At 40.2% G+C, this 23,049-nt stretch overlaps 2 protein-coding genes across 3 annotated transcripts in view; one reads left to right on the plus strand and one right to left on the minus strand.

The window, feature by feature from the left end:
- Positions 1 to 21: 21 nt before the first annotated feature.
- Positions 22 to 17,261, minus strand: EXOC3 (exocyst complex component 3). Of its 2 annotated transcripts, none has more exons than XM_042840049.1 (13): positions 17,180 to 17,261; positions 15,299 to 15,483; positions 13,013 to 13,232; positions 11,336 to 12,017; positions 7,426 to 7,543; positions 6,564 to 6,689; positions 6,302 to 6,402; positions 5,810 to 5,920; positions 4,953 to 5,103; positions 3,472 to 3,594; positions 1,903 to 2,064; positions 1,171 to 1,298; positions 22 to 735 (listed from the first exon to the last, which is right to left on the minus strand). In XM_042840049.1, the coding sequence occupies exons 2-13, from the start codon at positions 15,440 to 15,442 to the stop codon at positions 564 to 566; spliced, it is 2,238 nt and encodes a 745-aa protein (XP_042695983.1). In that variant the 5' UTR covers positions 15,443 to 15,483; positions 17,180 to 17,261; the 3' UTR covers positions 22 to 563. The 2 variants fall into 2 exon arrangements, with proteins under 2 accessions (XP_042695983.1, XP_042695984.1); XM_042840050.1 differs by having other exon boundaries at positions 17,168 to 17,234.
- Positions 17,262 to 18,133: 872 nt separating this feature from the next.
- Positions 18,134 to 23,049, plus strand: part of LOC122155083 (dynein axonemal heavy chain 5-like) — a 143,690-nt gene continuing 138,774 nt past the window's right edge. Inside the window, exons 1-4 of the mRNA XM_042808828.1 lie at positions 18,134 to 18,307; positions 19,882 to 19,982; positions 20,762 to 20,950; positions 21,049 to 21,123. Of these exons, the coding sequence (XP_042664762.1) occupies positions 18,145 to 18,307; positions 19,882 to 19,982; positions 20,762 to 20,950; positions 21,049 to 21,123 (528 nt within the window). The 5' untranslated portion in view covers positions 18,134 to 18,144. The remainder of the gene's footprint in view (positions 18,308 to 19,881; positions 19,983 to 20,761; positions 20,951 to 21,048; positions 21,124 to 23,049) is intronic.

Genomic DNA, 23,049 nt, shown 5'->3' on the forward strand with positions numbered 1-23,049 from the left:
GGACACACAGCAGAACGCGGCCGTGGTTTAGCGTTTTATTGAACAAGTGGCGCTTCGTGTGCTCTTTTTAGGGAATCCACAAAGAAGACATTTTGTACCTCATGCCCTTCTTAGCTATTTATTGATTCCCTCTACAGCCCCCCGGTCAGGAAGCTGGCTCCATAATTAAGGTTTTTGCCATAAACTATTTTACACCAAAGTAATTACATACACCAAGCATAAGGTGGGAGTGGAATGGGGAGGTTAATGTACACCCAATGCTGTGCCATGGGACGAGGGCTCTGGAAGAGCAATACACACCCAGCACTGCCACAGCTGTGTTATTTTCAGTGTATCTTCATACGTTTGCAATGCCATATTTCATGACTAGAAATGTATTTGCTAGAGCAGTATCACCACCTGCAGAAGTCTGATTACATCCCATATCCCGACCTTGAGAAAGAAACATACCTAGTGCGCACTGGACGTTACTTGAAACAGCACTGCCAAACTCGCCCTCAAACATTTCACTATTTCACACCTGTCAACCCATGCCAGTAATATCACATGAACAGAGCCGTCCATTACTTAAGAAGTTTTGCCACGTTTAGAGTAGGAACTGTAATTTCTTTAAAAATTGGCACGTAATTTGGATTGGGTTGGCTCGGCCCTTGATCCAAAGTCTCAATGATAGTCTGCTTCATATCTCTGCTGGCATCTCCTCTCACCGTCAGCAAAGCTGCAATGTGGTCATCCCTGCCAAAGAAAAAAGGTAAGGCTGGCATTGGTTCTTGCAGAAGTAACATTGTGCTAGAAATAGCACAGATCATCCTTTCATGCACATTCAGCGTGGACCTCTAATTCTTAATCAGACCTCTGGTCACAAAGAACTGGCTTTTTCAGCTATCTATAAGGCACTATTTTCTGGCGATGCTCAGGAATCTAGGATGCATTTCACCCTCCCAAAACACAATGGGAATAGTCTCATTGTTTCTTTGCCATACCAATACTTAAATGCATATACCTGCTAGTCCAAAACATGTGCATTTGCTATTAGCATTATTAAAAAAAAGCAGCCACATTTCAAAATCTAATTAATATGAACACATTACGCATTGTTTTAAAATTATCCCATTGTTACAAGCAAACTAGGATATTATCTATTTTGAGTTTGAAGGCAAAGAGAATTACCTGATATCTGGGTATTTACTGACTAAAGTTGAAACTTCCAGATAGAGCAGGGAAGGGTCAGTTAGTTTGATAACCTCTGCAATGGCTTCAATGATATCACAAAGTCCTTCAGTGTCCTCTCCAGATCCCTGGAAAATAATAATTAAAACAAAAAAAAACAAAAAAACAATAATTTAAAAATGACTAAAGAAAGCAACCCCCCCCTCAATATCACAATTATACACAACTATTCAATTAGTATTATTCTTATTTTGTCTGACAATGCTGTTTAATTCCCTGAAGAGTGGAAACTTTAGCCATTAAGACAAAAATGTTTGTGAATTGTCACATTAAGCCTCTTTTCTGCATTTCCCTATTCCTCCTCATCTGCAGTCATTATCTCCAGAGTATCAGTAAAGGAAGCCACATCTGACAAACATGTTGTATTTATCCACACAACTCTGCATTCTGGTCTATAACTGTTGCTAATCTGCAACACAAACATTACAAACAACTGAAGTGAAAGCCAGGTCTGCCCTTAAAGTTTATGTAAAAATGTGCCACTGCAAGGCCCTTCAGATACTGCTTTAGTAGTGGGCTTGTGTTTGTTCATGAACTCTGTCCATGCCCCCACATGGCATTCTTGTTACTGACTATGTGTTTTAATTCAAACAATTAGCACATAGCAATGTGTTTTAATTCAAAATTGTTATAAATTACCAAGTTAACATCGCTATTGAAACAGATACTCACAGATGCAAGCTTCCTAAACAGAAATCTGAACTGTTCGGCTTCTCTGATCATTTTTTCTGCGCCCTCTTTTCTCTCTTCTGCGTTCTTGAAAGAGATACGTTTTAACATGATCGCCCTGATGTACTCCACAACCACCCTTCGATGGGCCTCCATAGTCATCGTCTGAAAGAAAGAAGTGGTGGCTTATGCCAGCAATAACTGCCAAAGTCCCCATTCAGAGCAACAATCAGGCTCTGAAACACGTTTTTGTGCTTTATCACCAGCGTACGGCTTTCACTAATATAACATACTTGGAATGGCTTCAGATTTCCATGATGCTAACAGAAGTGAAAACCTGCTCTGTTCACACAGCTTTTAAAAACCTGAACTTTCAGAACTGAGTTAATCAAAAACGTTTTAACTCCAGGGAAAGACAAGCGTGTCCTACCGATGCTGGAACATCAGATGTGCAGTCTAGGAAACTTGTGCTGGGCCGCAATCAAATAGCAGGTATAATGAATGCCAAAAGTCGTGTTTGACTTTTTTTTTTCCCTAAGGTGGCAATAAACACTACATGGTGAAACACACGTGATCTCTGAGATTGGTATCGATGACTGAAGAAGCTCGTGTCAAGCACAATTACCTCACAGTAACAAATCAGTCCTGGAAAACTGTTCCATGGATACAGACTAGTTCTGTGACCACCTCACTTCTTTTGTATACTTTTTCTAGACTGAAAATTCTTATAATTCACGTACTTCAAGGCCTCCAGTATCTCTAGATCCTGAAGATGAACACGTAAAAAGGTCAGAGAAATTTTAAGCAGTCCCTTCTATCTCCATAGGAGCTCAGGTAAGAAAGAATAACCGTATGATTCTGTATCTTACAAACTCTCCCAAGAATTTCTTCAAAGGCCTCATGTAAATCCTGATCTTGCTAGCTTCAAGTATTTCCTAAAGTGCTGGGAGTAATTTTAAGACACGCTATCTTAAATACACTCAAATTGACTTTAATTCAGTAAAGGACAAAACTAAGAAGAATAAAACTAAAAATTTCAAGGCTAAAGGAAAAAAAAAAAACCTTTGACAGACCACGGGAAAAATATGTTAAGATCACCTACATACTGCTATGTCATTTTTAACATGCATTATGCATTTGGTCAACCTCATGTTGCCAACTTAACAACGCCTTCCCATCTTAATGTACATATTAAAACAATACATTAAGTGCGCAAGGAAAAAATAACTGCAGGCAAACAAATCTAATCACATATCTATCTATAAACTTCTGATGTGAGGTAGAAAAATTCAAGCTGGTAAGAATACAATTTAGTAATATTACAATATATTTTCTGTATTCAGTCCTGCAAGTCTAATCTCTAAAAACATCAGATGGCTGTGAACAAAATAGATGAGAAATGCTCAATTCAGACTAATGCAATACGATTACAGTTTAATTTCCAGTCATGAAACAATTCAGAATTTCAACGTCTGTGTCCCAATTTTACATTCCATACAGCATCCATAAAAACCCAACCAAAAGGACATTCAGAGTATATTAGCAAGGTATCATAGAACATTTTGCACCTACCTTTTTATAAGGCTTTTTTATTTTTGCAAAGTCATTAAAATAATCCTCTACAGTGACACAAATAGTTCCCACAGCATTAGACCCCAACAACCACTTCTTTGTCATCAGCTCATTCAGATGGGGCTGAGGAGATAACAATTATAATTGATGAGATGAGGTTCCTGACACTTTTCATCAGTTCAGTGCAATTAAGAAAAATAAGGAAACAATTTTAAGTGTTACATATTTCTGAATTACATTCCTTCAACCAGAACAAACAGTTAACACAGGAAAATGATGTGAGGGGTTGTCAGAACTGCAGCTGCCATAGAGCGCTACCTCGATGTACACACCAGTTGTGAATGTAAACCAACTGCACTAACCTAAGCATTTATTTCACAAGACTCCAAAATCCTTTAGGATTTTCTCTAAATAGAGAAATGTCTATGCTGAATAAAAAAAATTAAGGTCCAAGAATAAAGGTGCCTTAGGAGGACAATTCCAGTTTAACACAATGCACCTTTAAGCTGTTGCAAGAATGAAATTTGGTGCTTGTACCCTTGAGTTGCTACTGGCTATTCCTGGTGCCACCACATCCTTGTGTCCATACCAAACTGGGGGCCTAGGTGCTTTATGCCTTGCCCAGAACTCTGTAACATGCAATTCCAGTATTCTCAACACCCACACAGGCCTGCTATCTTGTTTCCTCTTCCCAGTGAAAATAATCTGCATATCAAAGCATTGTACAAATGCTAATGGAGACACAGCTTCAAGTTAAAAAATTTCAAAGAATGCTTATTTGAGTGGGCTGAGTGCCTCTTCATAATAAACTAACACAGCTAACAAAAAAATAAAGGTCTTGCTGAAGAGCTCCAGGTTTAGAATAACAGTGCTCCCACATCTTACTGCGAATCACTTCAAAATGCCATTCACAACCAAAATACTCAGAACACCTTTCTTCCTTCCACATCTCATTTCCCCACCTTCCTGCCCACATTTCCAATTTCTCTTAAACTATACATAGCCCCTTTTTTTTTCCCCCTTTCCCTTTTTCAGGCGGATTCTATCAGAAGCCAGAATTCCTGAACTGAATTTATCAGTCAGAAACTGACAATCTTTACTGGCAATCAACAATCTTAATGGTTTTCCTTATGGCACCTGTACAGAGATAGCAGCTTATTATCAGTAGCAAATAATTGTTACAATGCAGCTGTGCAACTATTTGTCTGTGTATACTCTACTAAAATATACGTACGTTCACTATTACAAAGCAGCTGCCTGAAACAATCCTGTGAAATACAATCAAAAATCCTTTCAGTCTCTGACACTCAAACTGTGCCAATGAAATTTCCTTGCATTTTGCGAGCACACGTTCAGCAATCAGGACATTTCATACCTAGATCATTCCTGAATTATTTTTCCTAGGAAATAATTTTTTTTTTGTTTTTTTTTTTTTTTTTTTTTTTTTTTTTTTTTTTTTTTTTGAGGAAAAAAGTTCCAACCTCTAAATCCATGAAGACTTCATCTAGCAGGCTAGAGCATCCTTCTTTGGCAATGATGTCTAAAATCACATCCATGCTTGCATGACTGCTTGATAATGTCTCTTCCATTTCAACTTTCAAGTATTTTCTTTTCAGACTGATAATAGATTCTCTGTGACAAATAACAAGGCCTTTCATCATCCACTGAAGAAGATGCATTGCTACTAAATTTTCCAAATGCATGAACAGAAACAGACATACCAGTCTTACTTTTGCAACGTGAAACAATGTTTTCTGCTTGCTTTGGAAGCCTTAAGTGACTCCTCAGCATGTCTTTCCAGTGAGCACACTAACTTACTTGTATGTTCCTTAAAAAAAAATAAGAACTACTGCTCATTTGTAGATGGGAGAATGGCAGCAGAAAGAGATGAACGAAAGACTGGATTGCTGAACTCTGACACATATGAAGGACTTCTCTTGTTTTGAAACACGAGCAATGAGGATTTCTTTCTCCTGCTTTAATATTCTGAATAAAGTCAACTATACCATTAATGTCCTCCGTTTCATCCACCTTGCTCACAGTGCTTGAAGGTGGACTTTGAGAGAACAAATGTAAGAAAAGATAACTGGTCTCAGACCAATTGAAACAGACAATTGCAATTCTGAAAGTAAAGTGGCTTTTCACGTGAATCTGATTTGGTTTGCCAACAGGAGTAACAAGGCTTGCTTCCTAAAATGTTAACTACATTTAAACCTGTTGGCTTTCTTTAGTCAGCTAAACTATCTCACCTAAAACCCTCTTTGTATATAAAAATGCAAGAAAGTCCTGGGAACGTGCAGTATTACAAATTAAATCCAGCAAGAAAATACAGACTTACTTAAAAGTTTGACAGTTGTTGATGACTGCAATCATGTACTGAACATAGCATTGAGGATACTGGCGATTTTTAAGATGTTCTTCTTTGTAAAACTGTGCTTCATCTTTGTATCTGTAACACACACAAAGAACAACAGTAACCAGACTCAAAATCTGTAATAGCTACACACCGTAGAATGAAATGCTCCATAAGGACTTGACATTTATCTACAAAAGTATTGTCAAGGGCTTGTTCCTCATGTGATGTTTCGTCTCTCTGTTTCTCTCTTTGTCATGAGGAAGGATTACCAGTTTGAAATACCAAAGGAAGAGGAACTCGTACAGCCACTCACCAACACAGAACTTCTCTGGTGAAGGAAGGAAGAAAAGAAAATGAAAGAAAAGCTTTGTTGGCACAAGGAGACAAAGAAATAAAGAAATATCCCCAGGAAAACCAAGCACTGAAGACAACTGGAGGCAAGACAAAGTATCTATACTTTAAAATTTGTTTTACCTGGTTAGAAACGAATTCATTTGTTGAAGGCATAGAAGGAGTACCTTTGTTTTCAAATCTTCACTTATCTGAGCAGCTACCTGAAGATTCTGCTCAAACATCTACATTAAGGGAAAAAGTTTAGTTGTAAAGGCAGGCCTACCTCAATGGGAAGCAAAAGAACAGTCACTGGCACCAATTTTATTTAAAAATAAATAAACAAACAACCAACTGAAAACTCCCCTGCATTTTTTTTTTCTAGAATAAACAACTTTTCTTATACCTGAAAAACAATAGCTGGGAGTGTAGTCTGGTAGTACCCATCTTGATCTGCTTCTGGCTCAGTTTCTTTTACCCAGTCTTTTTTATCTGTCTCCAGTGCTTTCCTTAGCCAGCCAATGATGTTAGACTACATCAAATAAAGCAACCAAAAGAAAGCAGAGATTGTTTAATCCAGCACCACAATAAAACAAAAATATTGCAATATTTGGAATAGCAGTCATACAGAAGTGCAGTAACAGACAACAAGATGAGATGGGCATCAAGTCCAACTGGTTGTGGTTGCTAGGCATGTTTTAGTATCCAACAAATGAAAACAGCTAAAGATCTCTCTCCTCTGCTTGGCAGAGCTCCCAGACTTAGGAATTCAACTGAACAATACAAGAACACCCAGTCCAAAGTTTCACATACCCCAACAGCCAGTCTGAGAGGCAAACAACATTGAATCTTTAAAGAAAAAAATCATTTAAAAGCCTGACAACCACATACTGATTCCTCTGCCATGTAGCCGACTGATTTTTGATGACTTGTAGTTTAAAAAAAGATGAAGTGTCACCTGTTGCAAGCAAGATGCGGCGTTTTTGTATTTTAAATGCACTTGAAAAGGTATGCATAAAAGGGAATGCTCTGCTTAGGCAGCTGACAAGCATTACATGAAAAACACTGGCAAATATATCCCTTGAGCATCCTGACTACCTTGAAAAGATCACATCGGTATCAAATGTATGTGAAGATTTATACAAGTAAAGGCACTGAGTTCACGTTTGTCACTGCATTTTCCTCCGATGGAAGTACAGCTCTTTGAGTACTAAGGCACGTGTGGCCATGCACTCACATGAAGGAATCTTTCAGTTATTACTACTTACAGTGAGCGTTGACATGTACTTGCTGAGAAGCTGATCTACCACATTTTGTGAAAGCAGAAGATTCAGAGAATTTGCATCCACTTCAGGAGACAGCTCTGAATTCCCCATCATCTCTGCACTGAGTTTAAAAACAAAACAAAATATGCCACAATATTTCAGATCAGCAAAGGAAAATGAGATGGAAGTTAAAAACTACACAGCTTTTGTGGTCTGATCACCACGGAATTTTTACATTCTCTGTAAACGTACTTATTGCCACTAATAAGAACTTTTGGACATGGACATAAAACTGAATGAAAGAATAGGATCTAAGGAGAGTTAGCCCAGCATATGTTCATAAAAAGTGTTAAAGGCATTTTAAATATTTATTTTTTAAACATCTAAGTGTTAACCCTTTTAAGTTTTGAGCAGAGCTACTCAAAGACCTTCTGCTGTGCTACTTTACTTACCCATCAGAACTAAAGTACACTCAAGTAAAACCTAGCACTGCTTCTTGCATTGGTAGAGAACATACTTGCTATGAGAGAAGACATCTTACAATCTAATCAAAAAGGCACATCACGGGTCCAGTACCATAACAGTACTGCTGGCTGTACTTGGTTCATTGCATAGGATTAGAAAAACTAGAGCAACCCTCAAGAACATTTTTAAAAGGTTTATGGAAAACTGATACTTCACAATGAGATTTTTCCTCTAAACAGAAGTTGCTTGCTATGCCAAAGCATAAAAATAGCAAGAATCTTTAAGATTTTGAGCTTAAAAATAAACAAACAAAGTAAAACTGCACTCCTCAGAGCACTTTGTTAACAACTGATGCAAATACACTCAGAGGGAAAGAAAAAAAAAAGTTCAGTTCTCCAAGAGTTTAGTTTCTAAATTTCTGCAAATTCGAGGTGTCCTTTGGGGATATGCAGTGAGTCAGCTCAGCAGTGCTTCCACATCACAAAAACCACTGCAGCCCTAGAAACATCCAACAGCTAATTGCTAATTACTAAACAAACGTGTTGTCTGTGAAGGCATAGAACCCAGTGCAACCGAGCCCTCTGCATTTGTAATGTCATTCTGAGGTGCAGGAAATGAGACTGAAGATATTAAGGGGCTCAAGGTTCTCTCAAGGCTGAATCCCACTCCATGGCTGTTCACATAAAGAATACAACAATAGTAATAGCAGGACCTGTTCTAGAGTCAAACAGGGGTAAAATGAGAAGCTGGTTATAGCCCTAAGCTGTATTAGAGAGTATTTCTAATCTCATTAACCACCATCATCCCTACTTCACAGAAACATCAAACTTTTCTTAAGGCACACCAACTGAAGCCATAGAACAAAGACCGCAGATCCTTACTTCCAGTCCTCAAAGACTTTCTATGAAATAATCCTTTCCCAATTGTTACAGAGGAAACAATAACACAACCCTTGCCAGGAGGCTTCTAACCATCGGAAAGGGTTGTTTCCCATCACAGAACATTCATAATTCAGTTGGACTTTAAGCCAGAATTGTATTCCCTGGAAACTAACACAAGAAAACTTCTATGCTGCCTTTCATGGCAGGCTTGACGCCAACTCTGCTGCATCTTGTAAGAAAGGTGTTCAGCTCTGGACATCGTCCAGACACACAGCACTGTGCTTTCCATTCACTGACACTAACTGCAGCAATGCTGCTCGACTCTCTTCTCAGCAGTTTTAGCAACACTTGATAGTAGCATTTAATAAAACGACGTTGTGAACAAGGGCATCAGCAGAATCTTACACAACCCAGATTTTTCTGAAGAACAGATTAGAGCCCTGATCCCAACCTAGGGCAGGTTTAGTAACTGCAGTATGTTTTCAAAACTCTCATTGACGAAATGATGAGAGACAAATACATGAACACAGTAAAAACTGCATCCCACTCAAACAGTAGTGGCTGTTATCCACATGAAGATCACTATTCCTGAGCTATGAATGGAATCTAGTTCTAAAAAGAGTTTACAAAACGATCACATTCTACTTCAGAAGAGTGTATTTTAAATTCTTATCCTTCAAAATTATAAACAGAAGCTATGCACCATCTTCTTATCAATTCATTACATGGAAAAGAATGCTCAAGGCATCCCTTTATTGGCTTCTACCTTATCAGCTGGTTTAGAAATGCAGCTGTAATGAGCATAAACAAAATACATGTTCCTATGTCCTCTATGATGTTCAACTACATTTACTAAAAGTAAAGAAAGATTACAAAGGACAAAACTATTTTCCATACAAGTGAATAGGAATGTAGAGCTTATTTTTCATTCAGGAAAAAGAAGGTTAAATTGATTTCACAGAAGTTTTCATGAATTTGTGGAAGTTTTTGTGATGTCATACAGGCCAGCACAGTTTATTACATTCAGATCTGTATAGAGATGTCCAGCAACTGAGATTTGGTTAAGTTTTGCAAGAATCCCACTGGAATACTTCAACTTTCCCAGATAATACTTCAACTTTCACAGATTCCACCACCCCCTGCACAAGCTAATTACCATCTATATAATGCTCTATTGTAACCTAAAAGAACACAATTACTGTGCTGCCCTCTCAGGCTTCTCGGCTAGGAAAGAGAGGCACTCACAGCCTTCAACTTTTCCTGAGGTGTTTCCTCACTGACAGTTTTTAGACCAAGAACTGTCTCAACAGAACATCAGCCCAAGGCTGTAAATGAAAAACCTGGGAGCAGGATTTCTGCCCAGACAGTGCCCCCATAGGAAGAGATTTACTTTCATTGCTTCATTCCTCTGGCCCTCTAGTAATAATGAAGAGAAGGCCAATGAACTCAGCTCCTTTATCTTATCAGCTGCATCTCAAGTATACCCTTCCAGCCCATTTACTAAACATGCATTAGGGGCTCCTCCTGGATGTTCCCTATAGGGAAATAAAACAGAAGAATGTCACACAGTAAAGTAAAGCAAAGAGTAATCCAAAACATATCTTAAAACAGGTCATAAAAACTCCCTGGAACAGTCATATCTCCATCCTATTTGCTGAACGGTGCTATACTCTAAACCTACCAGGAGCTCCATCTGTTGAAACAGGGAGATCAAATAATCAAAGACAGCAAAAATCATACACAGTTCAGATTCTGAGTCACTGCCAGCTATTGAGAACAAGGTTAGTCATAAAGCACAAAAAGCTAGCAGTACTTTTTCCCAAATAAATCAGTTGCTTAGTAACTATGTGTCAGCAAAGAATAAAACACTGCCATTTGAGCTGCTTGTATCAGGAGAATGAGAGGACAGACCCAACCCTTCCATTATTTCAACATATCACAGCACTCAAAAGACACTAAGAGTTTGACAGTATCACGGGAGAGAACCTATGGGCAGAAATTCTTCTAAAGAAACAAAGTGTCACGCAGTAAAATCCAGATAAAATCTGGAGGAAGTTACTACATTCTTTCCCTTTAACAGTCATGAAGCAACACTTGAACAGTCCCAGGCTCAGCAGAGGAGAACAATAGACAGTAAATAATCACACTAATTTACTGGGGCTATGCCCAACGAAAAACATTTTGCTTTGCATACACAAGCTCTCCATCTCCTCTGCTCTCTCCGTTTCATCACCAAGCAGTGCACAAACACACAGTTTTAGGCTGACAGCAGCTCCACGCTGCTCTGGAACTGCGTTAAAGCCTCAAACTTACAAAGCCACTCAAAACCACGTACTAGAAAACCTGGAGAAGTTTTAAGGGGTAGCTTCCAGAAAGTAAAAGGCATTAACAAAAATCAACAGTCCTTTACTATTATTCTCTTCTTTTTTTTTTTTTTTTTTTTTAAATAAACAGCCTTATCTTCTTTATCTTCTATTCTGTTAACAGACATGCAATTATTAGTACACAGACTGTGTTGCGTATGCTTATCCTCAATTTTTCTCACAGAAAGATAAATGGGACTTTACCTTTTGTAAGTATTTAAAACCCAAGTTAGAAGGCTAACAATCTCATTTGCTTCCAGATCCTCTGCAGCAAGCTCTTGCATGCGGGTGGACAAAGCCTGATGGTACATGCTTAGCAATCTTTTGAAAATGTCATAGTGTGGGGGAAAGCATTGATCCAGCAGGGTTTTAGCCACCAGAAGGTCATCAAGGACATATTTACGTATGATTTCTAGGTGACGCACGAGCCACATTTTGTCAGATCCTCTACTATCTGCTTGAGTGCCTTCGATTCGTATGCTCACAGTTCTTTCCAAAATGTTGAACATATTTTCCTTCCATTTCTTTGGCCTGCCAGGAGGTATGAACCCAGTTTGTTTTTTCCGGTCTAACATGCGCCTGTCAATTTTTTCCTCCCTTTCGATTATCCTAACAACAGAAACAAGCAAGGTCGGATCTCGACGGACTGTAACAAGAAATCTCTGAACCACCATCCACAACTGCTTGGCCAACTCCTCAGAAAGTTTCTGCATTTCCCCAAAGTACGTATGGATGAGGTTCATGTCATGTGTGTTTTTGCTGTCCATGCGATACTGCTCATACATCAGGTTATCACGAGAGCACTCCAAATCCATCAGTTTTCGATGAGCTTGCAGAAGTTCCCCTCTCTCAATCAGATCTTGGGTCTCCCTCACTATCTCTGGAACTGCAACAAAGGCAAAAAACAAGAAAAAGAGGTAAAAAAAAAAAAAAAAAAATCAAAATTCCAAAGATAAACTCAAGACAACATGAGCACTAGGAAACAAACGGGAAAACTACATTGAGTATTAAGGGAACAATACAGAATAGGATTAGGATTCAGTGGCAAGAAGAAGAAAAATGGAGAAAATGTCACAAGAACAGCAGATAGTGATAAAATCTGGCAATCAAATTAAAAAAAGCACATTAAGACAGTTACAATCATTAAGTGTGGTGAAAAACATTTGATTTGCAATGAAAACATTTGGTTCACTGAGAGGAAAGTTATCATCAACTCTACTTTGTAACAATCTCAGGGGAAACACTTCACACCCAAAACCTCTCAGGATACTAGAAAACAAAAGGCTGCATTCAGGTCTCAACTGCATTCATGGGGGTAAACTAAAACAACATCCCTGAAACAAATTAGCACTGGAACATACAAAAATTCATTGTTCTTTGCTAGATGTTACTTCAAGTGGAAATACAAATCATCCTTGAGGTTCTTAACTGCTGTGTGAGAAAGACTGCTAGGATCCCTCTGACTGGAGTTCTTGCTCCTTGACATTCTGCATTTGCTTGCAAACTTATTTGTCTCTAAAGATCACCTGGGACCCAAGCCCTGCTGAAGGTACCCAGCATATTTCACATACATCTGAACTTTCTGTAAATGCTGCTTGCATAGTTCAGATTTCTACACTAAAAATATGATTCCAGCTACTAATCACAAACAAGAAGCTTCTTACTGACTGCTACTGATAATGAAGATAAGCCAGATTGGAAGCTCTTACAGAGAAATTTAGGTGAAATATTACTTTGCTGAACACAACATCTAGGTGATTTCTCTTTAATTCTTTATTCCCAGCAAGGTTTAAAGTTTCCCACATCATTCCATAACCACGGTTTGTACCACTTTGAAGTGCTTTAAGACTGTGACAGATTATATACAGAATAGCAGATTACCTGAAAATATGTTCTTGAGATTTTCTACAGCAGCTGCCAGCTGGCTATGTTGCACTACAGCATCTTTAACGTCCTTGAGGTTTTCAATGGCATTGATGCTCTGTCTCCAGTCTTTATTGACATCTATCAAAGACTGCTGAATGTCCTTTACATCATTCAGTGCATTGTGCAGTTGACTTAAACCCGTCCGTACTCCATCTAGCTGTGACTGGATTGCTGCCTTGAATGCAAACAAAAAGACAACGAACTCTCATGTTAAGCATAATGCAGTGTAAGTACTGTATTTTCAATATTTCTCCAAAAATTTTTACTTAGATAGCAGTACCTACTATTGCCATATTAAAAAACAAAACAAAAAAACAAAACAAAAAACAAAACACTAGATGTTTGGTCCACGTAAAACAAGTAGATTGACAAGGCAACTACTAGATTGTTATGGCATACAGCAAGATTACTGATGCAGCTCTCTCTTGTGACAGGCAGTGCTTGAAATAATGACTCTTCAAATGGGCCATTACTCCTGAATATTGTTTTAAAGTCTTGACACATTACTAACATGCATTATAAAGCATATCTTCCTGAAACAAATCAGATCACATCCACGTTTTAGGTAGCTAGCTTCTTAAAAATATGCAACTATGATGAAATCGGGCAAGAGAAAATGAAACTGGAAATAACAGAGTTCAAAAGACGAGCCAAAAGCCAGGCACAAGCGAAAATTCCATTGCTTCAAGTCCTTGAGTTCAGCAAACTGTAAAGCAATGAGGCACACACAGTTTAGCTCGGCTGTGGCCATAACTTTCGCTGTACATGCAAGGTCAAAAGGCCTGAGCTGTCACGGGTTTGTTTTTGTCTGTTACTAGAAGCCAAAGAGGAAATCCTGGTAGCTATGAACAACATTTACTGTGTTTTAAACGTAAAGGGAACATCCCAGGAAAATGCAGTCAATCTTAAGCCACAACTGTTTATATTCCTCCAAACTACAATACACTGATTTTACTGACAAAAACGCTTTTTTTTTTTTTTTGTGTCAAACTCAGCACAGCCAAGCAGTGGCACAGCATTTTTATACACTATCTGTCTACGGAACTGCTGCAGCAGCTAATTTTCCCCTACAGTAACTGAGGTACCTAGGTTACTGAAATGCAACGTGGTACTTCAACAACCGAGAGAAGACAAGTTTCTAAAGCTGGCTGTAGTTTACAAATGATACAATGATTTAACGTTCAGTCCATCTGATTCAGTTTTTCAATTTATTCTGAGGCAGATCTTCCAAGTTTCACAAATTCAAATTTGTACATATTTAAATTCTGCAGCAACCGATGTTAAAACAGCAACCATCAACTAATTTTTGTCACTGACTCAAACAGCCAAAGAAATTCCAAACAACAGACACCCACCCAGATGTGCAGTTTGCCTTTCAACAATCAATGGGGGATGCTGGGAAAGCAGGGGTACAGCATGCAGACTTTTCCTCCTACAATACATATTCACCTTAGACTGGACTGACCATCACTTACATAAAACCCAAACAAAACCATTGGGAACAGTGCCCAGTACTTCAGTTTTGGCTTTTTTTCACCCCTCAAGTGACAGCCCTCAGCATTAAGCTGCACAGTTGGCATCCTTGCAGCCTGGTCTCCTTAGAGCTCCATGAAGCTATAGTCCATTATAAAGAGTGGAACCCTGAACGTAACTGCTTACACTAAACTTCATGGTTGTTTGGTTTTTTTTTTTTTTCTTTTTTGTTATTGTAAGCATAGTTATTACTATTATGCTAAGAAGGAATGCAGGCTATTTTCAAAGCTGCGCTGTGGACAGAAACATTCAAAAATCCTCAGATTTTTTCAGTCCTTTAGCAAGGACTCAAGAAACCTTTTCTTCTTGAATGACATCACCATACACTATTTGGAAGATTAAGCTATCATCGACCATAAGCTCAAAGTCAGAGACTAAACACATGCTCAGCATCGATCATTTTTTCAGTCAATCACCAAGTTTTGTTACATGTTCAATATTCTATTGTCACAACATTTGCTGGCTGACAGGCTACACTGCAGGAGGGAACCTGTCTGTGGATAAACTGTACAAGCTACAGGTCAGAAGAACATTTGAAACACTTGAACAAAACTTCAACAGGATACAAAACATTTGCTTGCATTAGTTTCAGGATGCAAAACTTCTCTTTTGCACTCAGACCAAAAAAATTCAAGCCCATGATATAAAACTATTTGAATTAAAATGTAGAAGGAAAAAAAAAAAGACAACTCATCCCATACTGCGTACCTTGAGTCGAGCTTCCACTGAAGCCTTCTTACGAGCTTCCCTCCTGCGATACTGCTCCACTTTATCCAGCTGATCGGGACGCTGAAGCATTCCAGCCACCCTCTGAACAGCTGTTGCAACCGCTTCCCGATCCGTTTCCTCCATGGCTGACTGGGACCTCAATATGCCTTCATAATTCAACAGCACTGAAAATAAACATAACGTTTTTAGAACACACACTTTCACTTGATGGCTCTCCATAATTTCAAACTTAACTAGGGAGGAAACTTCAGCAATAAAAATGCTGCAACTTGACGGAAGCATCATTAGAAAGCATTACAAAAAATAGGAACTGGAATTACACAAGAATCACATTTGAATTCACTTAGCTCTGTTTCATTACCCAAAATGTTCTCTGCTTAGCATTTTGTATTTATCTTGCTCTATGGAAGCATGTGTCAAAAAATGATAAAAACAGCAAAAGAAGAACTGCAAATATTAATTTATAAAACAAACACTATGTAACCTAGGGTAGGTCTGCCTATTAAAAGGGTGCATACAGGAATCTGGTGGCTGCTCAAAGCACAAACTATTGAAGAACTTAAACCCACTGGAAGTGAGATCTATAGTCCCCTCGCAGTAGCTTAAATTTGGTATCAGCAGTGGAAAGAAACATAACCATGGAAGCTCTAAACCCGAAGACTTAACTATAAAGTACTTTTGTTTAGATTTTTGATGGAAGATTTACTCCCCGCACTCTATTTCCTCTTATTACAGCATTTGTCCATCAGAAGTGCAGGTATGCAGGGAAAAATTAATGAAACATTTTACCTGAGTCTGCAGTAAAGCGTAGTTAAGTCAAGACATGCATGTAAATGAGTATTAGACATTAAAAGCAGAAAAGATAAAATTAACTGGCTCTCAGACAGGCCTGCTTTCTCAAGCTATTTAAGAGAAGGTAGAAAAGGATCCTAATGACCAAAGATGGAAGAACATGGTATCCACTGAAATCTAAGAAATGCATTTGGAATTCCTGATTCCTTCCAAATGGGAAAGAATGGCCATAGAATGAAGATCTGGAAAGCCTGACCCAATGCCTCCTACTAGGAAGGGCTGTCATAATCATTGGGTTGGAAGGGCTCTCAAAGCCCACCCAGCTTCACCCCGTGCTGTGGGCAGGGCTGCTCCCCACCAGCTCAGCTGCCCAGGGCCCCATCCAGCCTGGCCTTGAGCGCCTCCAAGGATGGGGCACCACAGCTTCTCTGGGCAGCTGTGCCAGCACCTCACTGCCCTCTGACTCAACAGTATGAGCAGAGTTAGGTCAGCTTTAACACACACAGCACCCAGCACACCTCACGGAGGAAAGCACAGCGTGCTGCAACCTTCCAGTTACACAGTGACGTGTTGAGATAACTGGGCCGTTTCACAACCTCCAGCCGCTCACACAGGAAGAGCAAACTTCAGGGAACCGTGCCAACTTTGCAGAGGCTGTCAGCCACCACGAGCCAACAAAAGCGAGCCCGGCGTTTTAAGAAAACCCCCCACAGACAGGCAAGCAGACGCGCACCCTCCGCCCCAGCGCCGAACCACAGCGGGCAGGGCCAGGCCGCGGGCTCGGCGGGACGCAGCCCCAGCCCCTTAAAACAAAGCCGGCAGGAAACGCCGCAAGCCCCGGCTCCCCTCGGCTGCCGCAGCCCGGCAGGTGCCCGGAGGCCGGAGCCCCGCCCCGACGAGCCCGCGGCCGCCTCCCGCCGAGCTCCCTCAGCCCCGGCCCCCTGCGCCACATCGGCCCGGAGGGGCCCTCGGCACCCCTTTGGCCCGCCGTCCACCGCGACTCCCCGGATCGGCCCCCTCCGCTTTCCGTCACCGGGCTCCGACCGCCGCTCGCACCGAGCCGCTCACCAGCGCCGGGACCGCGGTGCCGCTCCCCGCTCGAGGCAGCCCGCCCCTCGAGACGGCGGTGACAGTCGGGCAGCGCGCATGAGCCGAGCCAGACCCCGGCGTCACGGCCGAGCACGCAGGCGCAGGGCGAGCGCACAGCTTCCCCTCGCTCTGCGGGAGGCACGCGTGCGCCTTGCGCCGCCTCACCCGCGTCTGCGCCGTGTGGTCGGTCGGAGGTGGGAGCGTGCTTGGTGTTGGGAGCTGGTCTTTCGGGAACGGCTATCGGGACGTTTTGCGGCCCCTGTGGTTTTCAGATCACTTCAATAAATTAAATGCAGAAGCCAACAGCATGAGACGGTTTTATTGTTCTTGGCTGTTTTCGCGGTGGCTCTGGGGTCTACCGAGGCGCGGGGCTGCTGCTTGCCTGGAGCTGTGTGTCGTACAACACCGCGGGACGCTACAAAACGCGTAGGAGAGGAGTTAAATTAGAAGCTCGTGGGAAACGGGGACAGACGCGTTGCAACTCGCAGCCTGGCAGCTGCGTTTGTGTAGGGGTTGCCATAGCAGCTGCGGGCAGTGCCGGAGAGGCTGCGAGCTCTGAGACCGAGCAGGGAGCTCGGCAGGACGCAGCCCGAGGCAGGGGGATCGGCGGAGGTGGGATTGGCGGAGCGAAACGTTGCTTCTCAGAATAGAGCGGCGAGGCAGCGGCACGGGATGCACAGGGAGGTGGGGGGGTCACCGTCCTTGGAGGTGTTCGGGAGCCGTGCGGATGCGGCTCTGAGGGACGTGGTCAGTGAGCATGGCGCGGGTGGGTTGGGGGTTGGCCTGCGTGACCTTAGAGGTCTTTTCGAGCCTTAACGACTGTGTGATTCTGCGATGCTACAACAGGGATGCACGTGCTGACTGTGATTGGTTGTTAACAGTATCGCGTTATAGGGTCATTTTCTGTTTTGTTGATTTAGGTCAATGGTTGAGTGGCAGTGGAGATGGAGGAGGCTGTGGGAGATGAGGCGGAGTTCAGGGGGAGAGATGAGCTGCGCTCCTTTCCTGATCTCCCTGTGCAGCAGGAGTCAGCACAACTGGGGAGAATGCAGCCCTCATCCAAAACTGACACTGAACTCTGTCCACCTCTCATTGCTCTAAAAAAGGGTAAGAGAGAGAGCAGTGGTAAGTACTGTGGAAGGCTTGGGGGAGACCTCATTGTGACCTTCCAGTATTTGAAAGAAGTGTATAAAGAGGAATGAAAAACGACTGTTGACAAGGGTAGATAGTGATAGGACAAGGGGGAATGGTCTTAAACTGAGACAGGAGAGGTTTAGGTTAGCTATTAGGAGGAAGTTTTTCACACAGAGGGTGGTGACACACTGGAGCAGGTTGCCCAAGGAGGTTGTGGATGCCCCATCCCTGGAGGCATTCAAGGCCAGGCTGGATGTGGCTCTGGGCAGCCTGGTCTGCTGGTTGGCGATCCTGCACATAGCAGGGGGGTTGAAACTAGATGATCATTGTATCCTTTTTAATGCAGGCCATTCTATGATACTTCCTGTTTACCGTGTAGGGGAAAAAAATCCAGGAACAATGTGAGCAACTGATCAGTGAAGTATTTAAATGTATATCAGTTGTTCAAATACAGAGTGGATACATGCTCTTAGGAATGTCCCAGTGTAGGAACCACGACATACACTTTTCAGCTTTATGAATAAGTACATGCAAGTACATGCACGTGCATATACTTATATTTCTATTTATAAGTCCAAGTATAGTGCTAACTCCAATCCCTTACCACAGTTCCTAGTGTTGAATCATAGTAATGTGATTAGAACAAATTTTCTGGAATTAAAATTAGTAGTATGCTACAGTATAGTATACAGTATGGCATATAGCATGATATCTCTTTTCTAAAAAATATTAGCAGTAATAATAGATTGAATAGCTCAAAGATTATTGAGCATGGCTCCTCAAGGACATCACCATCTCCTTCAGCATTCCTGGCTGTAACCCATGAACTTAGATATGTCCATTTCGCTTAAGAACTCTCTAACCTCATCCTCTTCTACCAGACCAGGGAATACTTAAGCAAACTGAACGAAAGTGAGTCCATGGGCTCTGGTAGGATGGACTCACAATCACTGAGGGAGCTGACTGATATTCTAGTGTGGATTCAGCAACGGAAAGATATACCTGCCCAACTTGCTAATCTACGGTGAAATGACTGGCTTGTTCGCTGAGGAGAGCACAGAATTCTGCCTACCTATTCTTCTGTATGAAGAAGCTATTTAAAACATAGAACTTGAGAAAAAATAAATAATGTGACTCGCTGTAAGCCATTGTATGGGAACTGCTGAATCATGGCCTGAACCTCTGATTGATCACCTGAGGCGAGCCATGAGTCAGCCAGAGGAGCACAGGTGAAGGCAATTCACCTGTGCTGCCAGAAGGGCTGGAGCCTGGCTCCTAGACCTATTTAAGAGCTGGCTACCAGTGGGGAAGGATCTCTTCTGGAGATCGCCTCTTCTGGTGTTTTGTAGGTGAGCTTAGCATAAGGGTAAGCTTTCCATTTATTCTCTTTTGTAATCATTGTCCACTTTGCATAACTCTCTTGATTATATTGTGATTGTAACATCTTGATATCCATTGGTTATACAGCCATTAAAAGATATTCCCCTAACAGTTTCTAAAGATTTCTACTAATACTCATGTATTCTACATTGCTTCTTTTTCCCTAGGCACCGAAAGTAAGTATCGTAGACTTAGAGGGGTTATGAAGACAAGGAGCACTGAACTAGAATCTGCTATCACAGGATCGTCTTGGGCTTCTGCTCTTCCGGCAAGTGTATTCATTCTAATAGAGGTGGTGACTCAGCTGCCTTTTGCCTGTTAAATTTTCTTCTGCACAAGTTGCTCTTGAAATTGTCACAGACAAAATTAGACAAAGTTTGGTCTAGTACTGGATGGTACAGAGTTCACTTCATCTATTGACTGTAAGGAAGTAGAAACACTCAAAATCATATAGTGTTAGGCCATTTATTTTCTGTGCCTTTAAAAAACCTTTTGCCTACATAAATTTTCTTCTTTACCACTTTTCTACTTCCTATATATGACTTGCATACTAAATATCAATTATTTGTTTGTTCCAGTGGTGACTGATTCTATGGTGGGTTTGTTTTATTTTCTTTTCCACTGAGATAATAACTTGATACTGTCTGTTAAAATGCTGAGAGGGTAGTAATGGATCTGGTCCCAGATTTGGAGTATGGACATTTAGAAGTTTGAAAGCTAGATTTATAAAGCTGCGATTTGAAATAAGAGCCATTACAGTGCCAGGATCCGTATCTGATTCTGAGGTCCTGTTCTGAAGTTTCTATGGTAGCTGCTTTATGCTGGGAAGCAATTTTGAACTAACAAGTTAATTGTTAGTGTTTTTTAATAAGTAATAGTGATTTTTATTTTTGCTTTCTTTTCCTTTGATACAATCTTTCCATGGTCCTGCTTGAAGTAGTTATAAAAACACCTTAAAGATTAACAGTAAAAAATACAATCCCTAAATACAATATAAAATAACCGTGGGGAAGAATGATCTGTCTGTAACAAACTTTTATTTTCTAGACAACTGGTAAGAAAAGTATAGTGCTTTCCAGTGAAACTAGGAAAGAGCTAGCTAAGCAAGCTAAAGTGGCCAAAGACGAGAGAAGATCTCAGATAGATGAAAGATACAAGTATTTGATATCAAAGTTATCAGATGGAATAGACTTAAGTGAGCAGCAAGTGGAGGAGGCAATTATTTCTGATGACAAGGTAAATATTTATTATCATTAAATTATTAAATACCTTTCTAAATTTTCCAGTTCTTTGAAACTGCCTCACAATTAATGCTGTTGTAATTTTGTTTTTAGTTTCAACTTATAGAGCAATTCTTTGCTCCTAACGGACTTAAAAAGTTACTGTTCTTTTACCAAGATGTTTTGCAGGTATGTTTCTATTTATTGCTTCTGCAAAAATTGCTTTATTTTTTTTTTTTATTTTTATTTTTTTTTTAAATCACATAACTGTGGCAAAATAAAGGAAATCCTAGCAAACTTTCAGCAACTTTTTTTTTTTTCTTTGTGCCAAAGAAAATGGAAAAGAACCTGAATCTAATTCTTCAGACACTGCCATCTTGACTTGTATGGAAACAGGAGAATGCCCTGTGGCATTGTTTGATACTGTCTTTATTTACATAAAAAGTAACATAAAAATGGACAAAATATTAATCCAGTCTTCAAGAAAAAAAAAATACAACAAAAAGCAACACATAGGTGAGGTCAAGTATGCACAGTGTTCAGAGTTTAAAAGGACTAGATGGGCTGATGTAAGTATTAGAGGAATGGGGAACTGTCGGAGTAAGAATCTCTTTGTCCTTTGGTTTGAACTGTACCAACTCCATTATAGTAAAGCACAGATTCAAGAAGGAGAAAAATTTCTTTCTAGATTAAGGTTTCTTCATATTCTGGTCTGTCTTGTGCTTTGGGGAAGAATGTTAAGCTTGGAAAATGATAAATAAAAATATGGTAGTTGTGGTCCCAAAGCTGTATTTCTTTCCCTTTCAATTTTGAGGAGCCTGTTCATAAAACCTAAAATCATATGTTCAACTTCCACTGAGCATGTGATATGAGAAGGTGCTAAATGATCTTGAAATTGCCTAATGTGACTGTGGTGAGCTCCCTGAACTGCTGAAGTCCTACCAGAATTCTTTCTGGTTATGCCACTGAGGAACTGTTATGATGGACTAATGGGTGAAGATGGTATCTTAGGATTGTTAGGGAGAAAAACTGATGTTTAGTGCCTGATTCTCTTAAGTGCAAGAAGGAATTACACATTCATTGTAAGCTATATTTCTGGAAATTACTGGAATTGTCTAGAGACTTTGCGAAGTACAGAATCAGCTCGGTTGTCAAAAACAGTTTTTCATTTCACTGGGACTGCATATGCACGTCTCTGGGATGAACGCATTCTTCTGACTTGAGTCATGATGAAACTAAGATCTTGAAAGCATTTTCCATAGCTGACAAGGCAGAAATAAGTGTCCAACATGGCTTAAATGAAATTTTTCATTTCTGCATTTAATAGGTTTTTTTATTATTATTTTTGAGACTGTGCATAGTGGTAAGAAAATATGATTTGGTGTTGAGGGTGATGTATGTCATACCTCACGTAATTTGGTCCAGCAGGAACTGAAAGTTTGACTTTTTAGGAAGAGTTCTCTCCTCAAACTTGGAAAAGAGGTGTTCACAAGCCATTTTCACATGATTTTCTCTTCTATTCTTGAATGGTTCCACAAATTATTTTCTATTTATGTCTGTGTCAGAAACTGAGAGGGAAGTAGGTCTTGATCAGGCTTACATGTTTTTGTTGCTTCAGAGGGAGGAGGTTGTAATGAAGAGGGATGTCTCAGTGGAGGAGAATGAGAGGCAAGACTTCTCTGAAAGAAAGTTTTTCGGTGTGATACATGATTAGAGATATGGGCATAAAACAAAGTTTATCCATGTTGTTGGCAGGATCCAACTGATGGAGTTGGACTTTGCAGGCTAGTCTCATGACACTTTCTGTGAGACATCTCATTTGTTTCCAAAGAAGAAATGGCTCCATTAAGCACTTAATATTCATTTGCATTACATATTTTCTGATTTTTTTTTTTTTTTTTTTTTTTCATTATTCTTCAATTTTTTTCTGAAATAACAAGATGAGGAAACTGTTTACTGGGTACAGTCAAATTAATTAATTGGCTTATTCCCCAAATAAATCCAACTTCGCAATTTCTACCTGGATATTACTGATTCATAATGTGCTTAGTTGTTATTCACATATTAAAATATGACAATGTATGTCTATAAAGGTAGTTTTTATTGTATTAACTT

The sequence above is a fragment of the Centrocercus urophasianus genome, unplaced genomic scaffold (assembly GCF_019232065.1).
Source record: "Centrocercus urophasianus isolate 14NV4802_14NV808 unplaced genomic scaffold, USGS_Curo_1.0 seq_11, whole genome shotgun sequence".
NCBI classification, from domain to species: Eukaryota; Metazoa; Chordata; class Aves; order Galliformes; family Phasianidae; genus Centrocercus; species Centrocercus urophasianus.